Here is a 16,230-nt window from a genome sequence, read left to right as displayed (position 1 = left end):
GTATTGTTCATGCTTAAGTAAAACAAAATAGAGGACAGCCTGGCCCTGGAAATAAGGACTGTGCTTCTTGGAAGCTTAGAGCTGCCCATGAAGGATAAAGGATACCCCTGGACAACCAAGATAATGCCAGCGTCCTAGCCCCTCTAGCACATTATTTAAACCCTCGCAGTGTTTTCTAGTGTCATAGATGAGTAACTCTAGCAAGACTGACTCCAGGGGCATCTGGGTCAATCGACAAGCAGCAAGAATGCTGCAGAAATACAGTTGACTTGCAAAGTTTACCTCTGATTAGTAATCAGTAGTGTGGGTGCTAGTGATTAGTCGAATCATGGTGTACCTGAACGTTTGAAGGGTGTACGAATCCTGTGTGAAACCACATTTGGGGTGCCCCAATTCAGCTGGGGCACCTCATGCACATGAATAATTATTTACCCTTGTAATTCCATACTTTGCATCCTAGCCTCTCTCCTCGGTCGGCACAGGCCTGTTGTGAATTTTTGTAATGGAAAAAAGGTAAAACACATGGCAGGAAGTAAGAAAAAGATGACCTCCAAACAGGAGATGCGTACTTCCCCAAAAATCCAAAGAACATCTTTCTAGGGAATAGACCAGCAAATTATTCACTATGCGACTAACCAGGGAGATGTCAGAGCTTGCCACTTGTGATCTTCAGGGTTCTGCAAGAGCACAAGGCAGGATGGAGAACATCTCCTGCCGCGGCCAGCCCAGACACGCTTGGTGTGGCAAAGCGCGACACAAAGGGGAGGAAGGAGAGAAAGCGGTGCTCCTGCCAGGGCACAGCAGCCTGTGCTATTTGACATCACCTCCAGCTTCGCAGCAGAAGGAGCTACACAGTAAAGTGAGTGGGTGCTTTCACCTGTCTGTCAGCCTCTCCTCCTGCCTCCACGAACAGTGACCTAGAACCCACAACTGCTCTTCTCCCTTATGGATGATCCAAACTTTTGTTTAAGTATTTTAAAAATTAGGGCAGAGAAATCCTTGCAAGAATGAGCTCATTAACTGCCTTTGTGCAAAATCCACCTGCACATAAATACCAAAATGTAAGCTTCCGCTAATATTTTATACTGAGCTTACCCTCTTGCTTCTCTATTACAGCAAAGCAAGACCAGACACTGGCTTGTACAGAGCCCCATAGTAATTTTGTAATAAATATAGGAATAATTCTGTATTTGGAGAAACAGGGACTGGATTATAATGACACTCGGCAGAATGCTGTGCCCGGCACAGCCCTCTCATCCCCATTCCTTCCAGCACACTTCAAGCTCTCTTTTTTTAAAAGGATGAGAAGATACTCCTGACACTGCGAACTGAAACAGTGCTGCCTGTCTGAATTTTGCAGAAATAGTTTCCCACCACTGTTAGCATTTCACCCAAATGCGTGGCAGCGGCATAGCGGGCCTTAATATAGACAGCCCACCAGCTGCCAACAGAAATTTCAGCACTTTGTCAATTATATAAAAGTAAGAGCATTTGGGCTGATCCTCCCCAAAGTTACCCCAGTAGTAACTGCTGTCTCAGTACGACTTGCCTGCACACTGGATGGGATGGAGATGAACCTGCAAGAGCTTCAGAAAGGTGCGTGGTGCCTATTGCTCGCTTCTGGCAGTATATGTTAGGTTTGGCACCTTGCCTGTTATCCTAATAGCTGAGGTTTGCCCCAGGAAGGTATCGATATGGGAAGGAGAAAGAGGCACATACAGAAGAGGCTCTGGGAAGATAGCTGTGACTGTATTTGAGAGTTTCCACAGTTCTGTCCATCAGTCTGGAGTTAAGCATCTCTTCTCTCGGGGACGTTTTCAACCCAGCACCCCACAGCCCAGTGTCACCAGCAGACATCCTACATGCTCATCAGCAAGAGCGCATCTGCCTTTGAGATGCTGAAGTATATTTAAATCACCTTCCTCAGGAAAGATGTTGTTTAAACTGCAATCAAGCCAGCCAAAAATAAATAAATAATCGTTTACACACTTGTGTAAACAAAGAAACGGAACGCTGCTGCGCTGCTGTTACCCCAAAAGCACGCTGTGCGCCTCTCTCCCTTCCCCGGTAGCACTGGGAAACGGAATTGAGACGAAGCACAAAACCGTACCCGTGCTCCTGTTATACAAAGGAAATTACCCACCACCCACGCCCCATGGAGTGGACGTTAAAAGAAAACAATTACCCGCCAAAAATATTAGATTTACTCGATTTTGTTACACAGAGTGGTTTAACGGGACCTTTATTGAAAAGCAGGAATGCTCTGGGCCTAAATCAGTGCGACGCAAGCTCTGAATTTTGATGTATGCTGTTGACTTCCCCAACACAGAGCAATTTGTAATAGCTTTGCCACGCTGTTGTTTTCAAAGCTCCTGCTACATCACAAGCATTTATTTCTGACCACAAAATTACATTTATTCAACAGAAAGCAGCTCAGGGTCTTTAAGAGGTTAACTTCTGGAGTGCTTGGCTGCTCTCCAGCCTCTGTACTAGAATCAGTGCTAACACAACAGCACACAACAGCACCCAGGCTAGCCGTGATTAATAGAGTGCTGAATACGCTGCTTTCCACATACACACACTTTTCATTCCCTTGCTTCCATAGATCATGGACTTATCCTCAAAATATCTGACTGAAATTGAATTTGGCTTCTCTCTCAACCGTTCATTTCCTATGTTATGCAAGGTTATATCCTTTTCTGCATGAGCAGAACCAAACCAGCTGCAGCTTTTGAGAAGAAAATGTGTTTTCAATTATGAAGCTGGCCTGAATACTGAACCACAGTTCTACTGCTACTCTAATTGAGCCATCATGGAGTGAACCTACAGGAAAGAAATTGTATTAATTAGGTTTGTAAATTTAACATAAGGAAATTAAAGGGGGTAAAAAAAAAAAAAAAAAAAGATTAATATCAGCTGAGAAATACCCCTTCAAAATGCAGAATGAAAGTAGGTCTAAAGTTGTTTAGGCACACACATTATTAGCGTACTCCTCCAAAGGCATGATTAGTAGTTCCAGCACACCAAACTGATTTTAAGCTTCTGTTGTCTGCATATGGAAAATTGTTAAATTACTCTACTGACCAAATTAATAGTTTAAAGAGCAATTCAGCTAAGTGGGAAGCCAGAGTGGTCTCATCAGAATGGCAATACCCTTAAAAGTACTTGCTTTGTGAGAAGAGTATGAGAAATGGTTTTCACAGAAATAAAGTCCAGCGCGTTGTTTTGGAGTATGTGCCTTAAAGGGTTCTCCAAATGAGGGATTACTGCATTACTGTTGGACAGTACTGTTATGCCACATGAAAAGAATGCTAATGACCTCAGGAAATCCTTTCCCAGCCTTAAAATATCTATTTGATGACTTCACAAATACGGATTCCAACATTAGATTTCCATACCACAACTTTAGTTCTGTAAATTAACATAGCCCAAGAACTTTTTTTTGTTGTTTTTTTTTGTTAAGATTTCGTGTACAAATATCCATCCACTGATGTAAACATGGTAACACAAAATGACCTACTCGGAACACAGCTTATTTAGATGGTTGCTTGAAGGAGTGCCTTGCCAAATTGCAAATGATATATAATCATTTTATGATTGAATTATAAAGCTCTTTAGCCTTTTCTGATTTCTGTCCTGTATTTAGCCCAGCATATGGCAAGCAAACCATTAAAAAGTTGCATCCTCAGGTTAATGGTAAGCGAAAAAGAAAAAAAAAAAAAAAGGAGATATTTAAGATAGAAACAACAGGAATTTTACACCTCTTAAACTAATGACTTCTAACTGTCTTGCTCACAATAGCATATTTACACCATCCAGACCTTAAATCTTCCAGGAAAGCTAGAAAAGTTACCCACAAAAATCAAAAGAACAATACCATCAGCTTTGAATAAGACACAACATTCTGTTAATTAAAAAAAAAACCTGCATTCAAATTTCCATTAAAATCCTAAATAAGGAAAAAGTACTATAATAAAATTACACTACAGTGAAGAATTAATAGGGTCTCACACTGAACTAGGAGTGCATTTTAAAATTTGTAGTATGCTAAATTCCATTTCATAATGCTTTTACTTTAACTGTCATCATAAAAAATCCAGTTACTTAAAGCACCGAGATCTATAAAAAAAAAAGTTATTTTCAACTACTAATGGAAACTGCATATCTGATAACTGGAACAGTTTTCATCTGCATGAATGAGATAAATATCCACGAAATACAAAATGTTCTGGTTCGGGGGGGTGGTATTTATAAATTCATATTATACAAAGGGGAAGGGGGGGGGCATATATTAATATCCATGCTCAAACTGAAAAGAAAAATTGGCTAAAGTGACCTGTGGATTTATTTAAAAAAAGTCAACTAGCCACAGGTTTACAAGCAGATGTCCCATAAAGCATGCCTGGGAGGATGTTTAAATATGTGAGCTTAAGTTAACCTCTCTCCAAGTCACGTCAGGCTCACCGAGGGTACAGTTCAAGGACAGTTTAAGTCAACCTAAGCTGGCACATTTGCACTCCTCCTGCCCTTGGCTTTGCTCTCCTGGCCGCTCCCCTGCCCAGCAGGCGCCTGCAGTGAGCTGCTTCAGTGAACCAACCTGGCAGAAAACTAAGCCAGCAAAAAAGGGGAAAAAAAGAAAACTTTGTGCTCACCGTGGGATCACACTAGCAAAAGTGCTGAGGCAAGGCAGGAGGTGGGGAGCCAGTTCTGAGGTAGGCAGGAACACGGCAATACCCATGTAAAGCTACTTAAATACCTTTGCTCGTTAGGGAGCTCTCTGTCCCTTCTGATCTCCTGGCCCTCCCTAGTGCCCAGAGCCCTGTGGAGCACAGTCATCCCACATGGGATTTGCAAAAGCCTGCTTCCCTTCTGAGGTAGAATCATAACTTAATATTACTTGGACGCGCAAAAAGCACCTACTTAGTTCTGTCATTAGGGATCAAGAAAAGGATGGGGCAATAGCAGTAGGGGTGGAGATAGAAGTCATAGGCAAAAATGTGGTGGAGACAGTAAACAAGAAGCTGCATCATGCAAGAATCTTTTTTCATAGCTTCTGTATGAGAAACCAGTGAGAAGAAGGTGGTGCTCCAAAGTTCAGTAATACCATCCACAATGCCTACAGAGGTGTGAACCAGAGCACTCCTATAGCATTCCCTACCTGCTGCTCAAGGACACTCTCTCTCCAGCAGAAGGGACTCTAGAAAACATCTACTTTCACTACTTCTCTGCTTACCTCTGTTTTATTTACTTTTGTTGTTGTTTTGTTTGTTTTGTTTTTTTTTAAATATCCTAGTCTGGGGCTGAAACAAGTCTCTGCAGTAGAAGCAGGGAACCTCTTACGAGCAGATCACTCCCTATTCCTCTTTCCTCCTTCCTGCTCACGTCCCAAAGTACTTGTACTGTGTGACCAAAAGGTCCCTCTGCCACCGCCTCCCAGGACATTAGGTATCACCTAACAGATTACACTCACGCTAGTGCAAAGCAATCCTATGGTGCTCGTGGGGTGGGTGTTCTGCCCCCAGTTATATTGCTTGCTAAGCCATCTTGGGGGAGAGTAAGACAAGCCATCTCCAGTGGATCTGAAATGCAGAAAAGCCTATATGCTTAACACAGGCTGTTCTTGAGCTACCTGGAGCATTCATCTCATGATCTTTCATAAAGTCAGCCTGAACAAAAAAAAAAGAGACCAAATCTACATACTGAACAATAAAATATAACTCAACAGTTCTTGGCATTTTGATTTGTCTCCAAAACAAGATACAGTAATTACATCTATAATCAAATACCACAATTCACAGTTTAGTCTTCTGCATTTATGTAGTCAATCATGATTAGTTCAGGTTTTTTAGGTTTCTAAAACCCTGTTTAGATTAGGGAGACTGGAATCACCAGCTAAGAGATTCAGCAGCACAATCTTGTAACATATTCGTGCTTCATTTACATAAGAGGGGATTTCTACCAACAAATTTTACTCTTGTAATTTGTGAGGTTGAATTTATACCAACACAAACTTCACTTTTACATTAGTGAACCAAAACTACAGAAGAGGAGTGTGTGTGAGCCATACCAAGATAACAAGTGGGCTGTCTCCAACAGGCAAGATCTAATGGGAGAATCTTCCTTCACGGTAGCCAAATTTGGATTTATGATTCTTATGTGATCCTCAGACATTTCCTTCATTAAAGAACAGTGCTGAAAGCACACATACACTTTTCAGTCAGTGCATTGCAAGCTTGAAACTAAAGTGAAAAGGTTTTAAGAGCTCTGCAATCCACTCGGAGCAATTTTAAAGTGTAAATTTCCATTGGCAAACAGACTCACACAAGTCATTCTTTGTTCTCACAAATTACTATTAGATATATCAAGGACAAAGTTGTCCTGTTTATTTATTTATTTCTAGCAATACTTGGGAAATTGAGTTGTAATATAAAAAACATCGTACTGCTTTTAACAGGAGGAATTATTGCCTATTTGGGATACATTTTTAGCAGGATGTACAAGTAATCAGAAATGCAACCCTCATTACAGATAACAGGAGTTGTGCACCTAATTCCCTATGCAGACTTCTGAAAACACGTTCCTGGATTTCTCTCTGCTCTGATGAGAACTGCAACAGCATAAAATCAGCCAACAACTTATAGACTGAGAAAGTAAAAAAGTGTTGCTGCTTTAACACAGCTAACTTTAAGAGCAGAGCTCTACGACGTGTAACAGAGTGTGAGCTAAAACCTGAATCTACCACCCCACAAAGGCACTGATCTCTATAAGGAGAAATATAATTTGCAAACTTCATACACGGCATTTTCCTAGAGGCAGTACAACAGCTCCCATCTGGCCTAAGCACTCACGTGAAGTGAGCGCTTCAGTGCTGTCCACAGCTAAAATGTAAAATTCTGTAATTGGCCCAGCTGCCTTTTGCTATAGAAATTCTTCAAAATAACAACAGTTGGCTTTTAAACTTGTGATCACTCTAATCATGTGTTTCTTAGTGGTGTGAAGAGAAATCAAAGTAAGAGCCAGCACCAGAGCTGTTAATGCTTTCTGTTGGTTTTCCAACAAACACCTGCCAACTTAAGGTTTTCCATCAAGCCCTCTAGAATACAATGTCATACAGCTGAAAAGGTTTACAGTGAAAACTATTTGTAGTATCTTCATATTTTTGTATACGTACATTACATTGCATTCATTAAGCGTTCAAACCATCAAGTCACCGAGGCATAGCGAGTTAGCATGTGCCACCTGAGTCACTGCAACAGTAAGCTTATGCTCAGGTATGCTGAATGCAAAGTGATTTGACCAGTTTAGCTTGTCCAGCACAAATCCAGCGTACCACACACATATCCTGCACACAGCAAAATGCAGGAGGGCTGAACCCCTGCAATGCTCTCTGCTCAAGGGCTCTGTACCCACCCGGCCACGCTGAAAGACTGCCAGCACACCAGACTCATGTGAAGCAATATCGAAAGCACCATGAGAAGCATAAGCTCTTACCTCTCCCTGGAAACTCTTCAGTAATGGAGCTACCTGTTTGCGCAGGTCCTAGAAGACAAAAGCAAGATATTTCATCAGAAAAATTTGAAAGGACAAGTCAGTGTCAAGTTTTTCCTAACACTATTTTCAGTTCTGAAATACTACTTAAATTCTGTTTGTATTCTATGGGAGCTTTGATTAACATAAAAGTGTACCTAGAATTCATTTTGAACAAGTCTGCATTTCCAGTTTGACATATACCTGTATCTGTTGCAAACAGTATTAATTAACAAAACTGTGGTGATGTTGGGTAAGCACTGAACACCTTCAATCTCATAATTCAGCTGAAACACTAATGCGATTAGAAGTAAATGCCTCTATCTACCTAAACAGCAGCTACACCTCTGAACTTACGCCAAAGAAATTTCCACAAATGGAAGCTAGGCTTAAAGGAAGATGACTTTGGACCATCATTTCAACTAAGAGTGTTGCCATTTTGTAAAAGGTCTATTTTATTTATTATTTTCTCAACAGTGCTCGGACTTTAGCCATCAGAGAACTGCAGATAGCCACACTGAAGACGATAATATTATTTGTTGGTTTCTGCATAACTCAAAATTTCTTCTTCCGAGTTACATCACACTTAGTGCTACAAAATTCATTAAAATACTGCCCATAGAATCACTCTGAAAGTTTATAGCATATTTTTACTTAGCAACCAAGATAATTTAGGACAACAAAGGTACATCTATCTTGCATAAAATTCTCAGTGGCTCCACTTTTAAGCTGGTTTGGGTCTAATTCACTTAGAAATTCTCACAATTCTCATTATGTGCATGCCTGAAGAATAAAATCCTGTAACTTTGCAGAGGACACTGCATTATTCATGCACAGCCAAGAAGCTGGACTCCTATTTTTGCTGTAGTATTCCACTGATGAGGCACAAGCAGCGACTTTACAGTACACTTACAGCTAGAAATAAATCTGTAAAAGGTATAAAACAGCAACATGATGCTGCATCATTTAGGAGGGTAGCACTGATGCGGGTTACCCAGGAAGAAGGTGGATTTCCCATCCTTGGAGATTTCCAAGGCACAGCTGACCAGACCTAGTGTGCATGCTAAAGACTCATTTTTAGGGTCAGGTGAGAGCTAGTCAGCCTCTGGACATCCCCTCCAACCAAGAGTCCTATGATGCCCTGAGAATACTGCTCACAACTGGGACAGTCACGAACTGCTTAAGTAACCATGAAATCTTCCTAGCTTCACACAGGCCACAGTCCCTTAGCTACCCTGAACCTCATGCAAGAGGTCATAAAGAGGTCTTTGAAGTATTTTCTCTATATAAAAAGGGTCCGTTGAAGCCTTGGGCCTTTCGGAAAGGGTGACCTTAAAAAGTTGGGAAATTCTCTTTTCCAATGCATTTACTTTTACATCTAGAGTCACGCAACATATTGGACATTAAACCACTCACCAAAACACCCTCAGCCCTGGATTTAATCTGATTTTCCTGAAGGAAAAGTACGCTTTTGAGAGAAGTGATTTTTGTCATTCAAATGACAAGTCATGCAGAGAGTTGGAGTATCAGGAGTTCTCCCACTCCCTGAGAAATGGCTTAGGGGGCCAAACGCAAATGAAGCTATCAAAGACAAACGATGAGCCAAATTTTACTTCTTACATGGTTATTGCACTAACACACAGCTAATCCCTATCAAGTTAAGGATAATGTTGCAGCTTTATAAGTTCCCTCTTTGGCACCAAACCAAACAACGCTTCTGTCGTTAGAACAAGTCAAGTCACCTAAACGTTTCCTGATATTTTCTGTCTGTTTTAGGACAGAAAAAGGTTAGATCCTGTCCTTGTATATCACAAACGTCTACAAATTACGCCTCTACCAAAGCAAACTGGCAGGTTGAGCAGCTTTTCCCCACTTCCTGACTACTCTGGAAGACCAGAGGGCTGTGCACCTTTTATAACATGTTTTCTTTGTAACCTGATGATGATGACGTTGAAGAAAGTAACAATAACCGTCGATGGCAAAATAAATGCCCACATTCAGGGCCAAAATCTGGCATGGTAGGTTTTAATGCACAGTGAAATTACAAACAGAGGCATTAGATCTACAGTCAGGATACTGGCACTCTTTTAAACTTTATAACATCAGGAAAAATTATACCATCCAAGCAAAGCAACATTTCTTGAAATAAAAATCTCAGCTGGTAGGAAATCATGGGGTTTAGGGCTTCTGTCCCTGGTATTGCCTGAGAATTTACTGACTCGTTTGGCGCCAGCCAAACTGATGTCAAAACTGAAAGAAGAAATACAGGAGATCTAATTCCAGACCAGCCCCAAGTCTCTTGCTTCCACGGCTCCCAAGAGCAGGGCACTATTCCCACTGCCTAAGCACATGGCGTAAGCATCAGAAATCACCCTAGGTACATGAGCAGATGAGAAAGCACCGCAATGGCATTCAGTGAAATAAAGCATGGTCAGCTCTGGAGGCAGGAGAACGCAAGCCCTGCTCCTCTCTGTGTGCGTGGCGAGCTCTAGCCAAGAGCCTGCTATTGAACTGCATCGTCTGACATGTACTAACTTTTGAAAGACAGGATTTGCAGAACTTTTTATTATTTCATTATATAAACTATGTCAGGACTTTGCCTTCATATTCATCTTTAATAATGAGAGATGTTGTTGTTGGTTGTTTATAGCAGAGAAAAGAGGAAGAGAAGCAGGGGGAAAAAGGGGAATAGAAGGGGCATCCCAAAGCCATGAAAACAGTCGGTCAAGCTGTCAAAAAGGGAGAAAAGCTTTCAAGTACAAAATCTGATTCCCACACATCCTTCATTTAGCAAATTCAGGATGCTAAACACTCATCCCAGCAATCAAAACGTTACCAAGCACAATTCTTGCCATAATGGGAAAACGTGTTGTGCTTGATTTAGACAGCAGCTTTTGTTGTTGGTAAAACTGTTTTTAAAACATTTCATGATAGAGGAGAACGCAGCTCAAAGTGATTCAGTCCCACTGGCAAGCAATCGGTTATACCACAGTAATCAATCTGGGGCAATCCTGGGACACACTGATCCCGAGAGCACACAGTTTAACAGGGTAAAATGCTTTGACAACTTGAAATCTTAGCAATAACTTGAAATCTGTTGCAGCTGAACAACAGAGACAGAGCATCCCCCTTCCATTATCTTCACAGAGCAAACAGTCTCAGAAAAGTAACCGCAAGGAATTTGCTCCAGTATTTTAAATGCAACCAAATATGCCATGCAGGGCAGTGGATAAGTGGCACACACCATAACAAAAGGCATCAACACCTTCTTCACACCATTTTTTGGTTTGTCCCCTCTCTTCCTCCCCACCTTGGAAAGAGTTTATAGGCTACTTTTATAATTCCTTCCTTGGCTAAACAGCATCAAAACTTTAGACAGCTCACAACAAAAGGGAGTAAAAATAAACAGACAGAAGTCAGGAATACATACGCCTCGACTCACCAGCTAAAACTCTGCTGGTGAGATTTATTTTTGGCAGTTTGGAAAAATTCCTCATCAGACTTTGTCTCAAAATATGCCACTAACATCAAATAGAATTTTACCTTCTTTGCACTAAACTGAACAGAAAGAAGGACATTCAGTTCAGACCCGGGGGAATCCGTAATGTTGGTTAGCAAGGACACCATATGATTTATTATCTGTTTAAAGTGTAGTGGCCTTTACTGCCTGGGCTGTGATCAAAACAGGAAAAGCCACCAACTCCAGCACTTGCATACAGCTAGCAAATCATTGCGATCAAGCAGAACAGCTAAAAAGGGTACATGCAATTGAACATTAAAACAAATGATAATTTATTAACAGAAATGCATTGAAATATTTGAGTACTCCTATACAATCACATTATTAGCCTATTTTTCCATGCCATCTAAATGTGTGCGTTCTCTCTGTCTCTCTGGATGATTTATCAGGGTAGAGCAGTTTTCTGAAAAAGGCTCTATCACAGACAAACTCAATATCTGAAGTAGAGACTATGAATTAGGATGCTGTATTATTATCTGAATCAAATCTGATAGCTGAAAGCTAATATAGCATTTTCCCTTTACAAGAGTATAAACAACGAGTTTATATTTTGATCAAGTAGCTACACAATGAAATCTGAATCCAAATAATTTTTAACTCCCTTTCCATTCTCATTAAAAATAACTCTATGGAAAATAAACCAAGAATAAATCTATAGCAAAAACCTGGGCAACAAATGCATCTTTCTGACAACTAAACTACATTATTTATCTGTCGCTATCTTAATACACTGTGTATAGTACAAAGGACATATCAATGGTCAGGCTACCAACACTGCATTTGTAATTTACTTGAGGTCTGAAGCTACACAGCACCTTCTCATCTCCTCGCAGACTGCTCCATCTCATTTACCTCCAAAATGCTTATCTCTAAATGTCACAACAAGAGCCCTGTGACCCTGGTCTGATAAAGTGGTCCAGCAAGGCTAAGCTTGACCTATATACCTTTATCATCTACAGAAATATTGTGCTCTTGTAAAATAAAACACAACAAAAAAAAAGGGCAAATGTTCTATTGTATGCCTCCTGCACCACATTTCCTATGATTCGTTCTATATATCGTCTACTCGAGACATGCATTGGCTGGTGAATGTCACTATGTCTGGCAGAGAAATCATAATGAGAAGCAGCCCACTTGTATCAGCATCGGTGACATCATTAGTTCAGCTGTCACAACCTATTTTTGAGCTGCCTTATCACCAGTGAGATGCTACGGCTTTCCTGCCATCTTACCCTTTCGCATTTCCTTCCTTGTTAGCCCACACGTAATAAGGAACTAACAAGTGGCCCTGCGCTCAAAATGGGCAGGGCTGAACATCGTGACTCCAGATACTTTCTTATAAGAACTTACACAAAGAAAAAAAAAAAAAAAAGACAAAAAACCCCCAACCCAGAACAAACCCCAGTACATATTGACTGCACAGGAAGGTATTTGTCAGTTCAATCAAAATATAAAGAAGAAATAGCACAGCCTCAAGAGGAACTCTCGTGTCAAAAACTGGCAGCCAGGTTTAAGCCCCTCTTTCAAAAAGCAGTGTGCTGGTATGACGGATATTTGTTTCTTGCGATTGGGAGGATGTTTATCCGTGTACCCTCACAGGCAGGGCTCCATACACCTATGATCTCGTTAATGTTGTTGAGCTTCTCTTTCATATAAGTATAGCTGAAAGGGGGAGAGGTAAAAAGCAGCCAAGCATGAAGGATTTGGGAAGAATGCTGGCATCAACTTCCGAGGTGTGTTTGATTATTATATACTTCAAGGACACAACTTATCACTGTGAAATACAGAAATCAGCAAGTTAACTATAATTAGTAGTAAGCAGTTCTCCTGGTTAATTAGAGAGCACCAGCAAGCATATATGCTTCACCCTGCTATGGGTAAACTGGTGAACAAGTTGGGATCACTCAATCAAATGCTCACCTACCAATACACAAGTTCTAAATATTATTTCTTTGCACCTGCAGTTACGAAAAAATCCAGAATACACAATTTTTCCACCAGAGATCCCAGGCACATGTGAAAGGGAAACATTTAAGTCTTTATGTTTAATTAGGTCCAGCAAGCTCCACTTTGCTTTGCTCTAAAAGATATGAAACTGACATCCCAGATAGTTGTCCAAACAGGTATTATACAGTAGCTTAGATGACTTATTTAATTCCTAAAATATAAGGCAAATTAAATCATACGAGCAAACAATTTATTGCTCAATTTACACTACGATTTAATGAGATATAAAACCTCTTATTGCTTAAGGCTGCTAAAGTATTTACTTGAAATCCGATCATTAAAGAATTAATCATGATGTTATCAATTTTCTATGATATTTTAGTTATTTTAACACACTAACATGCCAGTATTTTCTCTGTACAAAATAAATCTTTTTAAGTTACATTTATAGATATGTTTCAACCGAGAACAATGATAAATAAAAAATCTTGATTTACAGTAGCAAAATGTACACCACAGTACTTTCTGAAATATTTCAGCTCACAGATCTTGTGCAAATTCCATTAGCTTTAATTATTTATTAGCAGTAGGTTTAGATTACTGTTCTTGACCTATTTTTCAGTGTATGGACCCACCCAGCAAGAAGTGAAAATATATTCCATTTGTGAAAGGCTGATTTAGTGAGAGCAGACTTTAGCTTAAAGTAGAACATTAAGCAAAAACACATGCATTGTAATTCAGGGGGAGAAGCTTGCACTTCAGAAAGGTTACGAAGCAGGGCATAACCAGCCTACAGAATAAACACTAAAAGAGATTCCTTGAAAAGAGACGGAATTTTTGCTGTTTAACCACCTCAGACCATTTTGCAAAATTGCAGCCACATGACAATCCCCGAAGGAAGTGAGCCTCGACAGCAGACGTACAGAGAAGTTTCAAGACTTTCTTTGTGGAAATACCCTTGTTTCTACCAAACTCTGTAGACCACGTGGGTCCTAATAAGCCATGGGGACACGGGTCTAGAGTGAGCAAGCACTTGGGGGCTGGTCCTGTGGTCCCTTTCAGTGGCAAGGAGGCAAACCATGCTCTTTCCAGGCACAGGAAAAATGGAGCATCTGTGAAGGTGCCTACTTGCCACGTTGCCTCGGGTCTGGGACTGGCACTTTACTTTCAATGGAACTACTCACTTGTGTGAGTCTTAATGGAATCCTCTTATAGCTTCTTCCAAGTTAAAATAAACAAAAAGCTAACAAGTTTACTCTGTGCCTATGCAGCAACGTATAAACAGACTGGTTACCTTCACAACTGTTTAAAAAATCAACTGTGCGAAAGAAGAACTGTTGCACCCATATATATGTATGTGTGTGTATATATATATATACACACACATACACTATATATAATAGAAAAAGAATTTTTTAAGTAACTTTACAAGTTAATTTAGCGAACTATGCTTTTTAGAATCATGTTAAAACCTTGCCGTCATTTATAAAACAGCAAGTTAACACTGGCTAGAAAAGACATTGAACAGAAACAATTCAGAACTTAAAAACTAGAGTTGCTAGGAAACAAAAAAATTAATTCAAACAAAAATGATTCAGGTAGAGCTTTGGAAGGAGCTAATTCTAACAAAATGAAAGCCTGGTCACTAAACTTCCGGGGGGGGGGGGGGGGGGGGGGGAGAAAGGATTACTTATTTAACAGCTCACCAATACACGCAGAAAATCAAACATAATTTTTAACAAACATATTAATTTAAAAGGCTACATACTGGCTAATGGCCCCATGGAGATTTTTCCTCCTGCTAACAGTTTGTCCTGCTTTCTTGTTAAACCCTGTAGTCCCTGCTGAAGGCTGCAGGCGACACCAAACATGCCATGACAGACCCTTGTCATGGGAAAAACCACACATCTGTATCATCCCAGGTCAGCAAAACTACTTGTTTATGTAATGAAAAACCATTTGATTAGCCAAATAAGTATTTCAGAATCTTTGAAGCACACTGTTCTTGCCAGCAGGATAACCACGTCAGTGAAACCCAGGAATCGCAGTTCTTCGGGCTTAGGCCAGTATCTCTGCATATACAAAAGATAATTACTTGGTACCTAGCTTTGTTAAGTACCTGCAGATTTTATTAGGTGAGTACATCTGTCCAATAAAAGTGAAAGCAAACTGACTGCTTAGTTGTGCATCCCAATAAACAGCCTCACCTACATTTGTCAAGTTTTAACCAGAACCACTCTGTCCCTCCAAAAACTCCATGTTGTTCCACAAGCTCTCTGCCCCTGCAATTAGGGTTTCCAGTGAAAAAGATCCTTAACACTCCGTCCGAGTCACATCCTGCAGGATCTCTTTCTCCATCCACTACAGCGCTCTCATTTTCCACTTTGAAAGTCTATAGAGAAAGAGTTCACAATGCTTCCCTGATCATTCAGAATTACAGCCTGCAGAACAGAGGTTTCTCTTCAATGTAAAACGGGGAACTTCTAAAAAAAGGTAATTATTATGAGTCTTAAAAAATTAACGTGTCTAATGAGAAGCTAATGACATGGGCCATGACTCTGCAGAAAACGCATCTAAGTACTGTGGTCCAATTAACAACACCAGTTCAAACACAGACTAATACTTCACATGGTGGATTTAAAAAGAAGAATATTTAATGTGAAACCATAATTGCGCCTGTAATTTTCCATATTCCCACCACCACAAGCAGAGCTGTGTCTGAATCAGTGTGCACCCTTCTTCAGCACTTGGTCTCGCCTTCTTGGATGATGAAATCAGAAACCTGGGTGCCGTCTGGCAGCACTGCGCTCATGAGATCTGGATTTCTCCTCAGTCTCAAGGAAAAGATGAGTAGGACTATTCAGAAATCATTAATTTCAACGTACAGTTTTATTTTAGGAAAAATGAGAGTACTAAAAAACATTCATGTTTTAAAACCTGTTATTGGTCAAGTGGAAAGATTTCCAAAATACAAGCATCTTGCTTTAAAGTCAGGTTACGTTTCGAAGAAGAATAATCCTGTGTTAAATATTATAATACAGAACCAGGCTTCATCCTCACAGATCCTTGCAGGCTATATGTAAATGGGGGGAGGGGGAGCAGTCTGTGCATTGCCGAGACATCAGATATTGCAAAATTTTCCCTACTTATCTTTTAAATTCAGGTTTAAAATATAGCTGTGAACAGACCGTGGATTAATCATACTCTGACATACCTGCATGTAAGAACACAGGTGT

The 16,230-nt window shown here is 40.3% G+C and overlaps 1 protein-coding gene across 11 annotated transcripts in view; it reads right to left on the bottom strand.

Moving 5' to 3' along the window:
* The window catches only part of CUX1 (cut like homeobox 1), a 287,512-nt gene that overhangs the window by 166,800 nt on the left and 104,482 nt on the right, over positions 1-16,230 (bottom strand). For all 11 annotated transcript variants that reach the window (XM_072882491.1, XM_072882481.1, XM_072882484.1 and 8 more), the window contains exon 3: positions 7,492-7,539. In XM_072882491.1, coding sequence (XP_072738592.1) covers positions 7,492-7,539 — 48 coding nt within the window. The remainder of the gene's footprint in view (positions 1-7,491; positions 7,540-16,230) is intronic.

Source organism: Ciconia boyciana, chromosome 17 (genome assembly GCF_034638445.1).
Source record: "Ciconia boyciana chromosome 17, ASM3463844v1, whole genome shotgun sequence".
NCBI classification, from domain to species: Eukaryota; Metazoa; Chordata; class Aves; order Ciconiiformes; family Ciconiidae; genus Ciconia; species Ciconia boyciana.
This window is presented reverse-complemented; position numbering and strand designations above follow the sequence as displayed.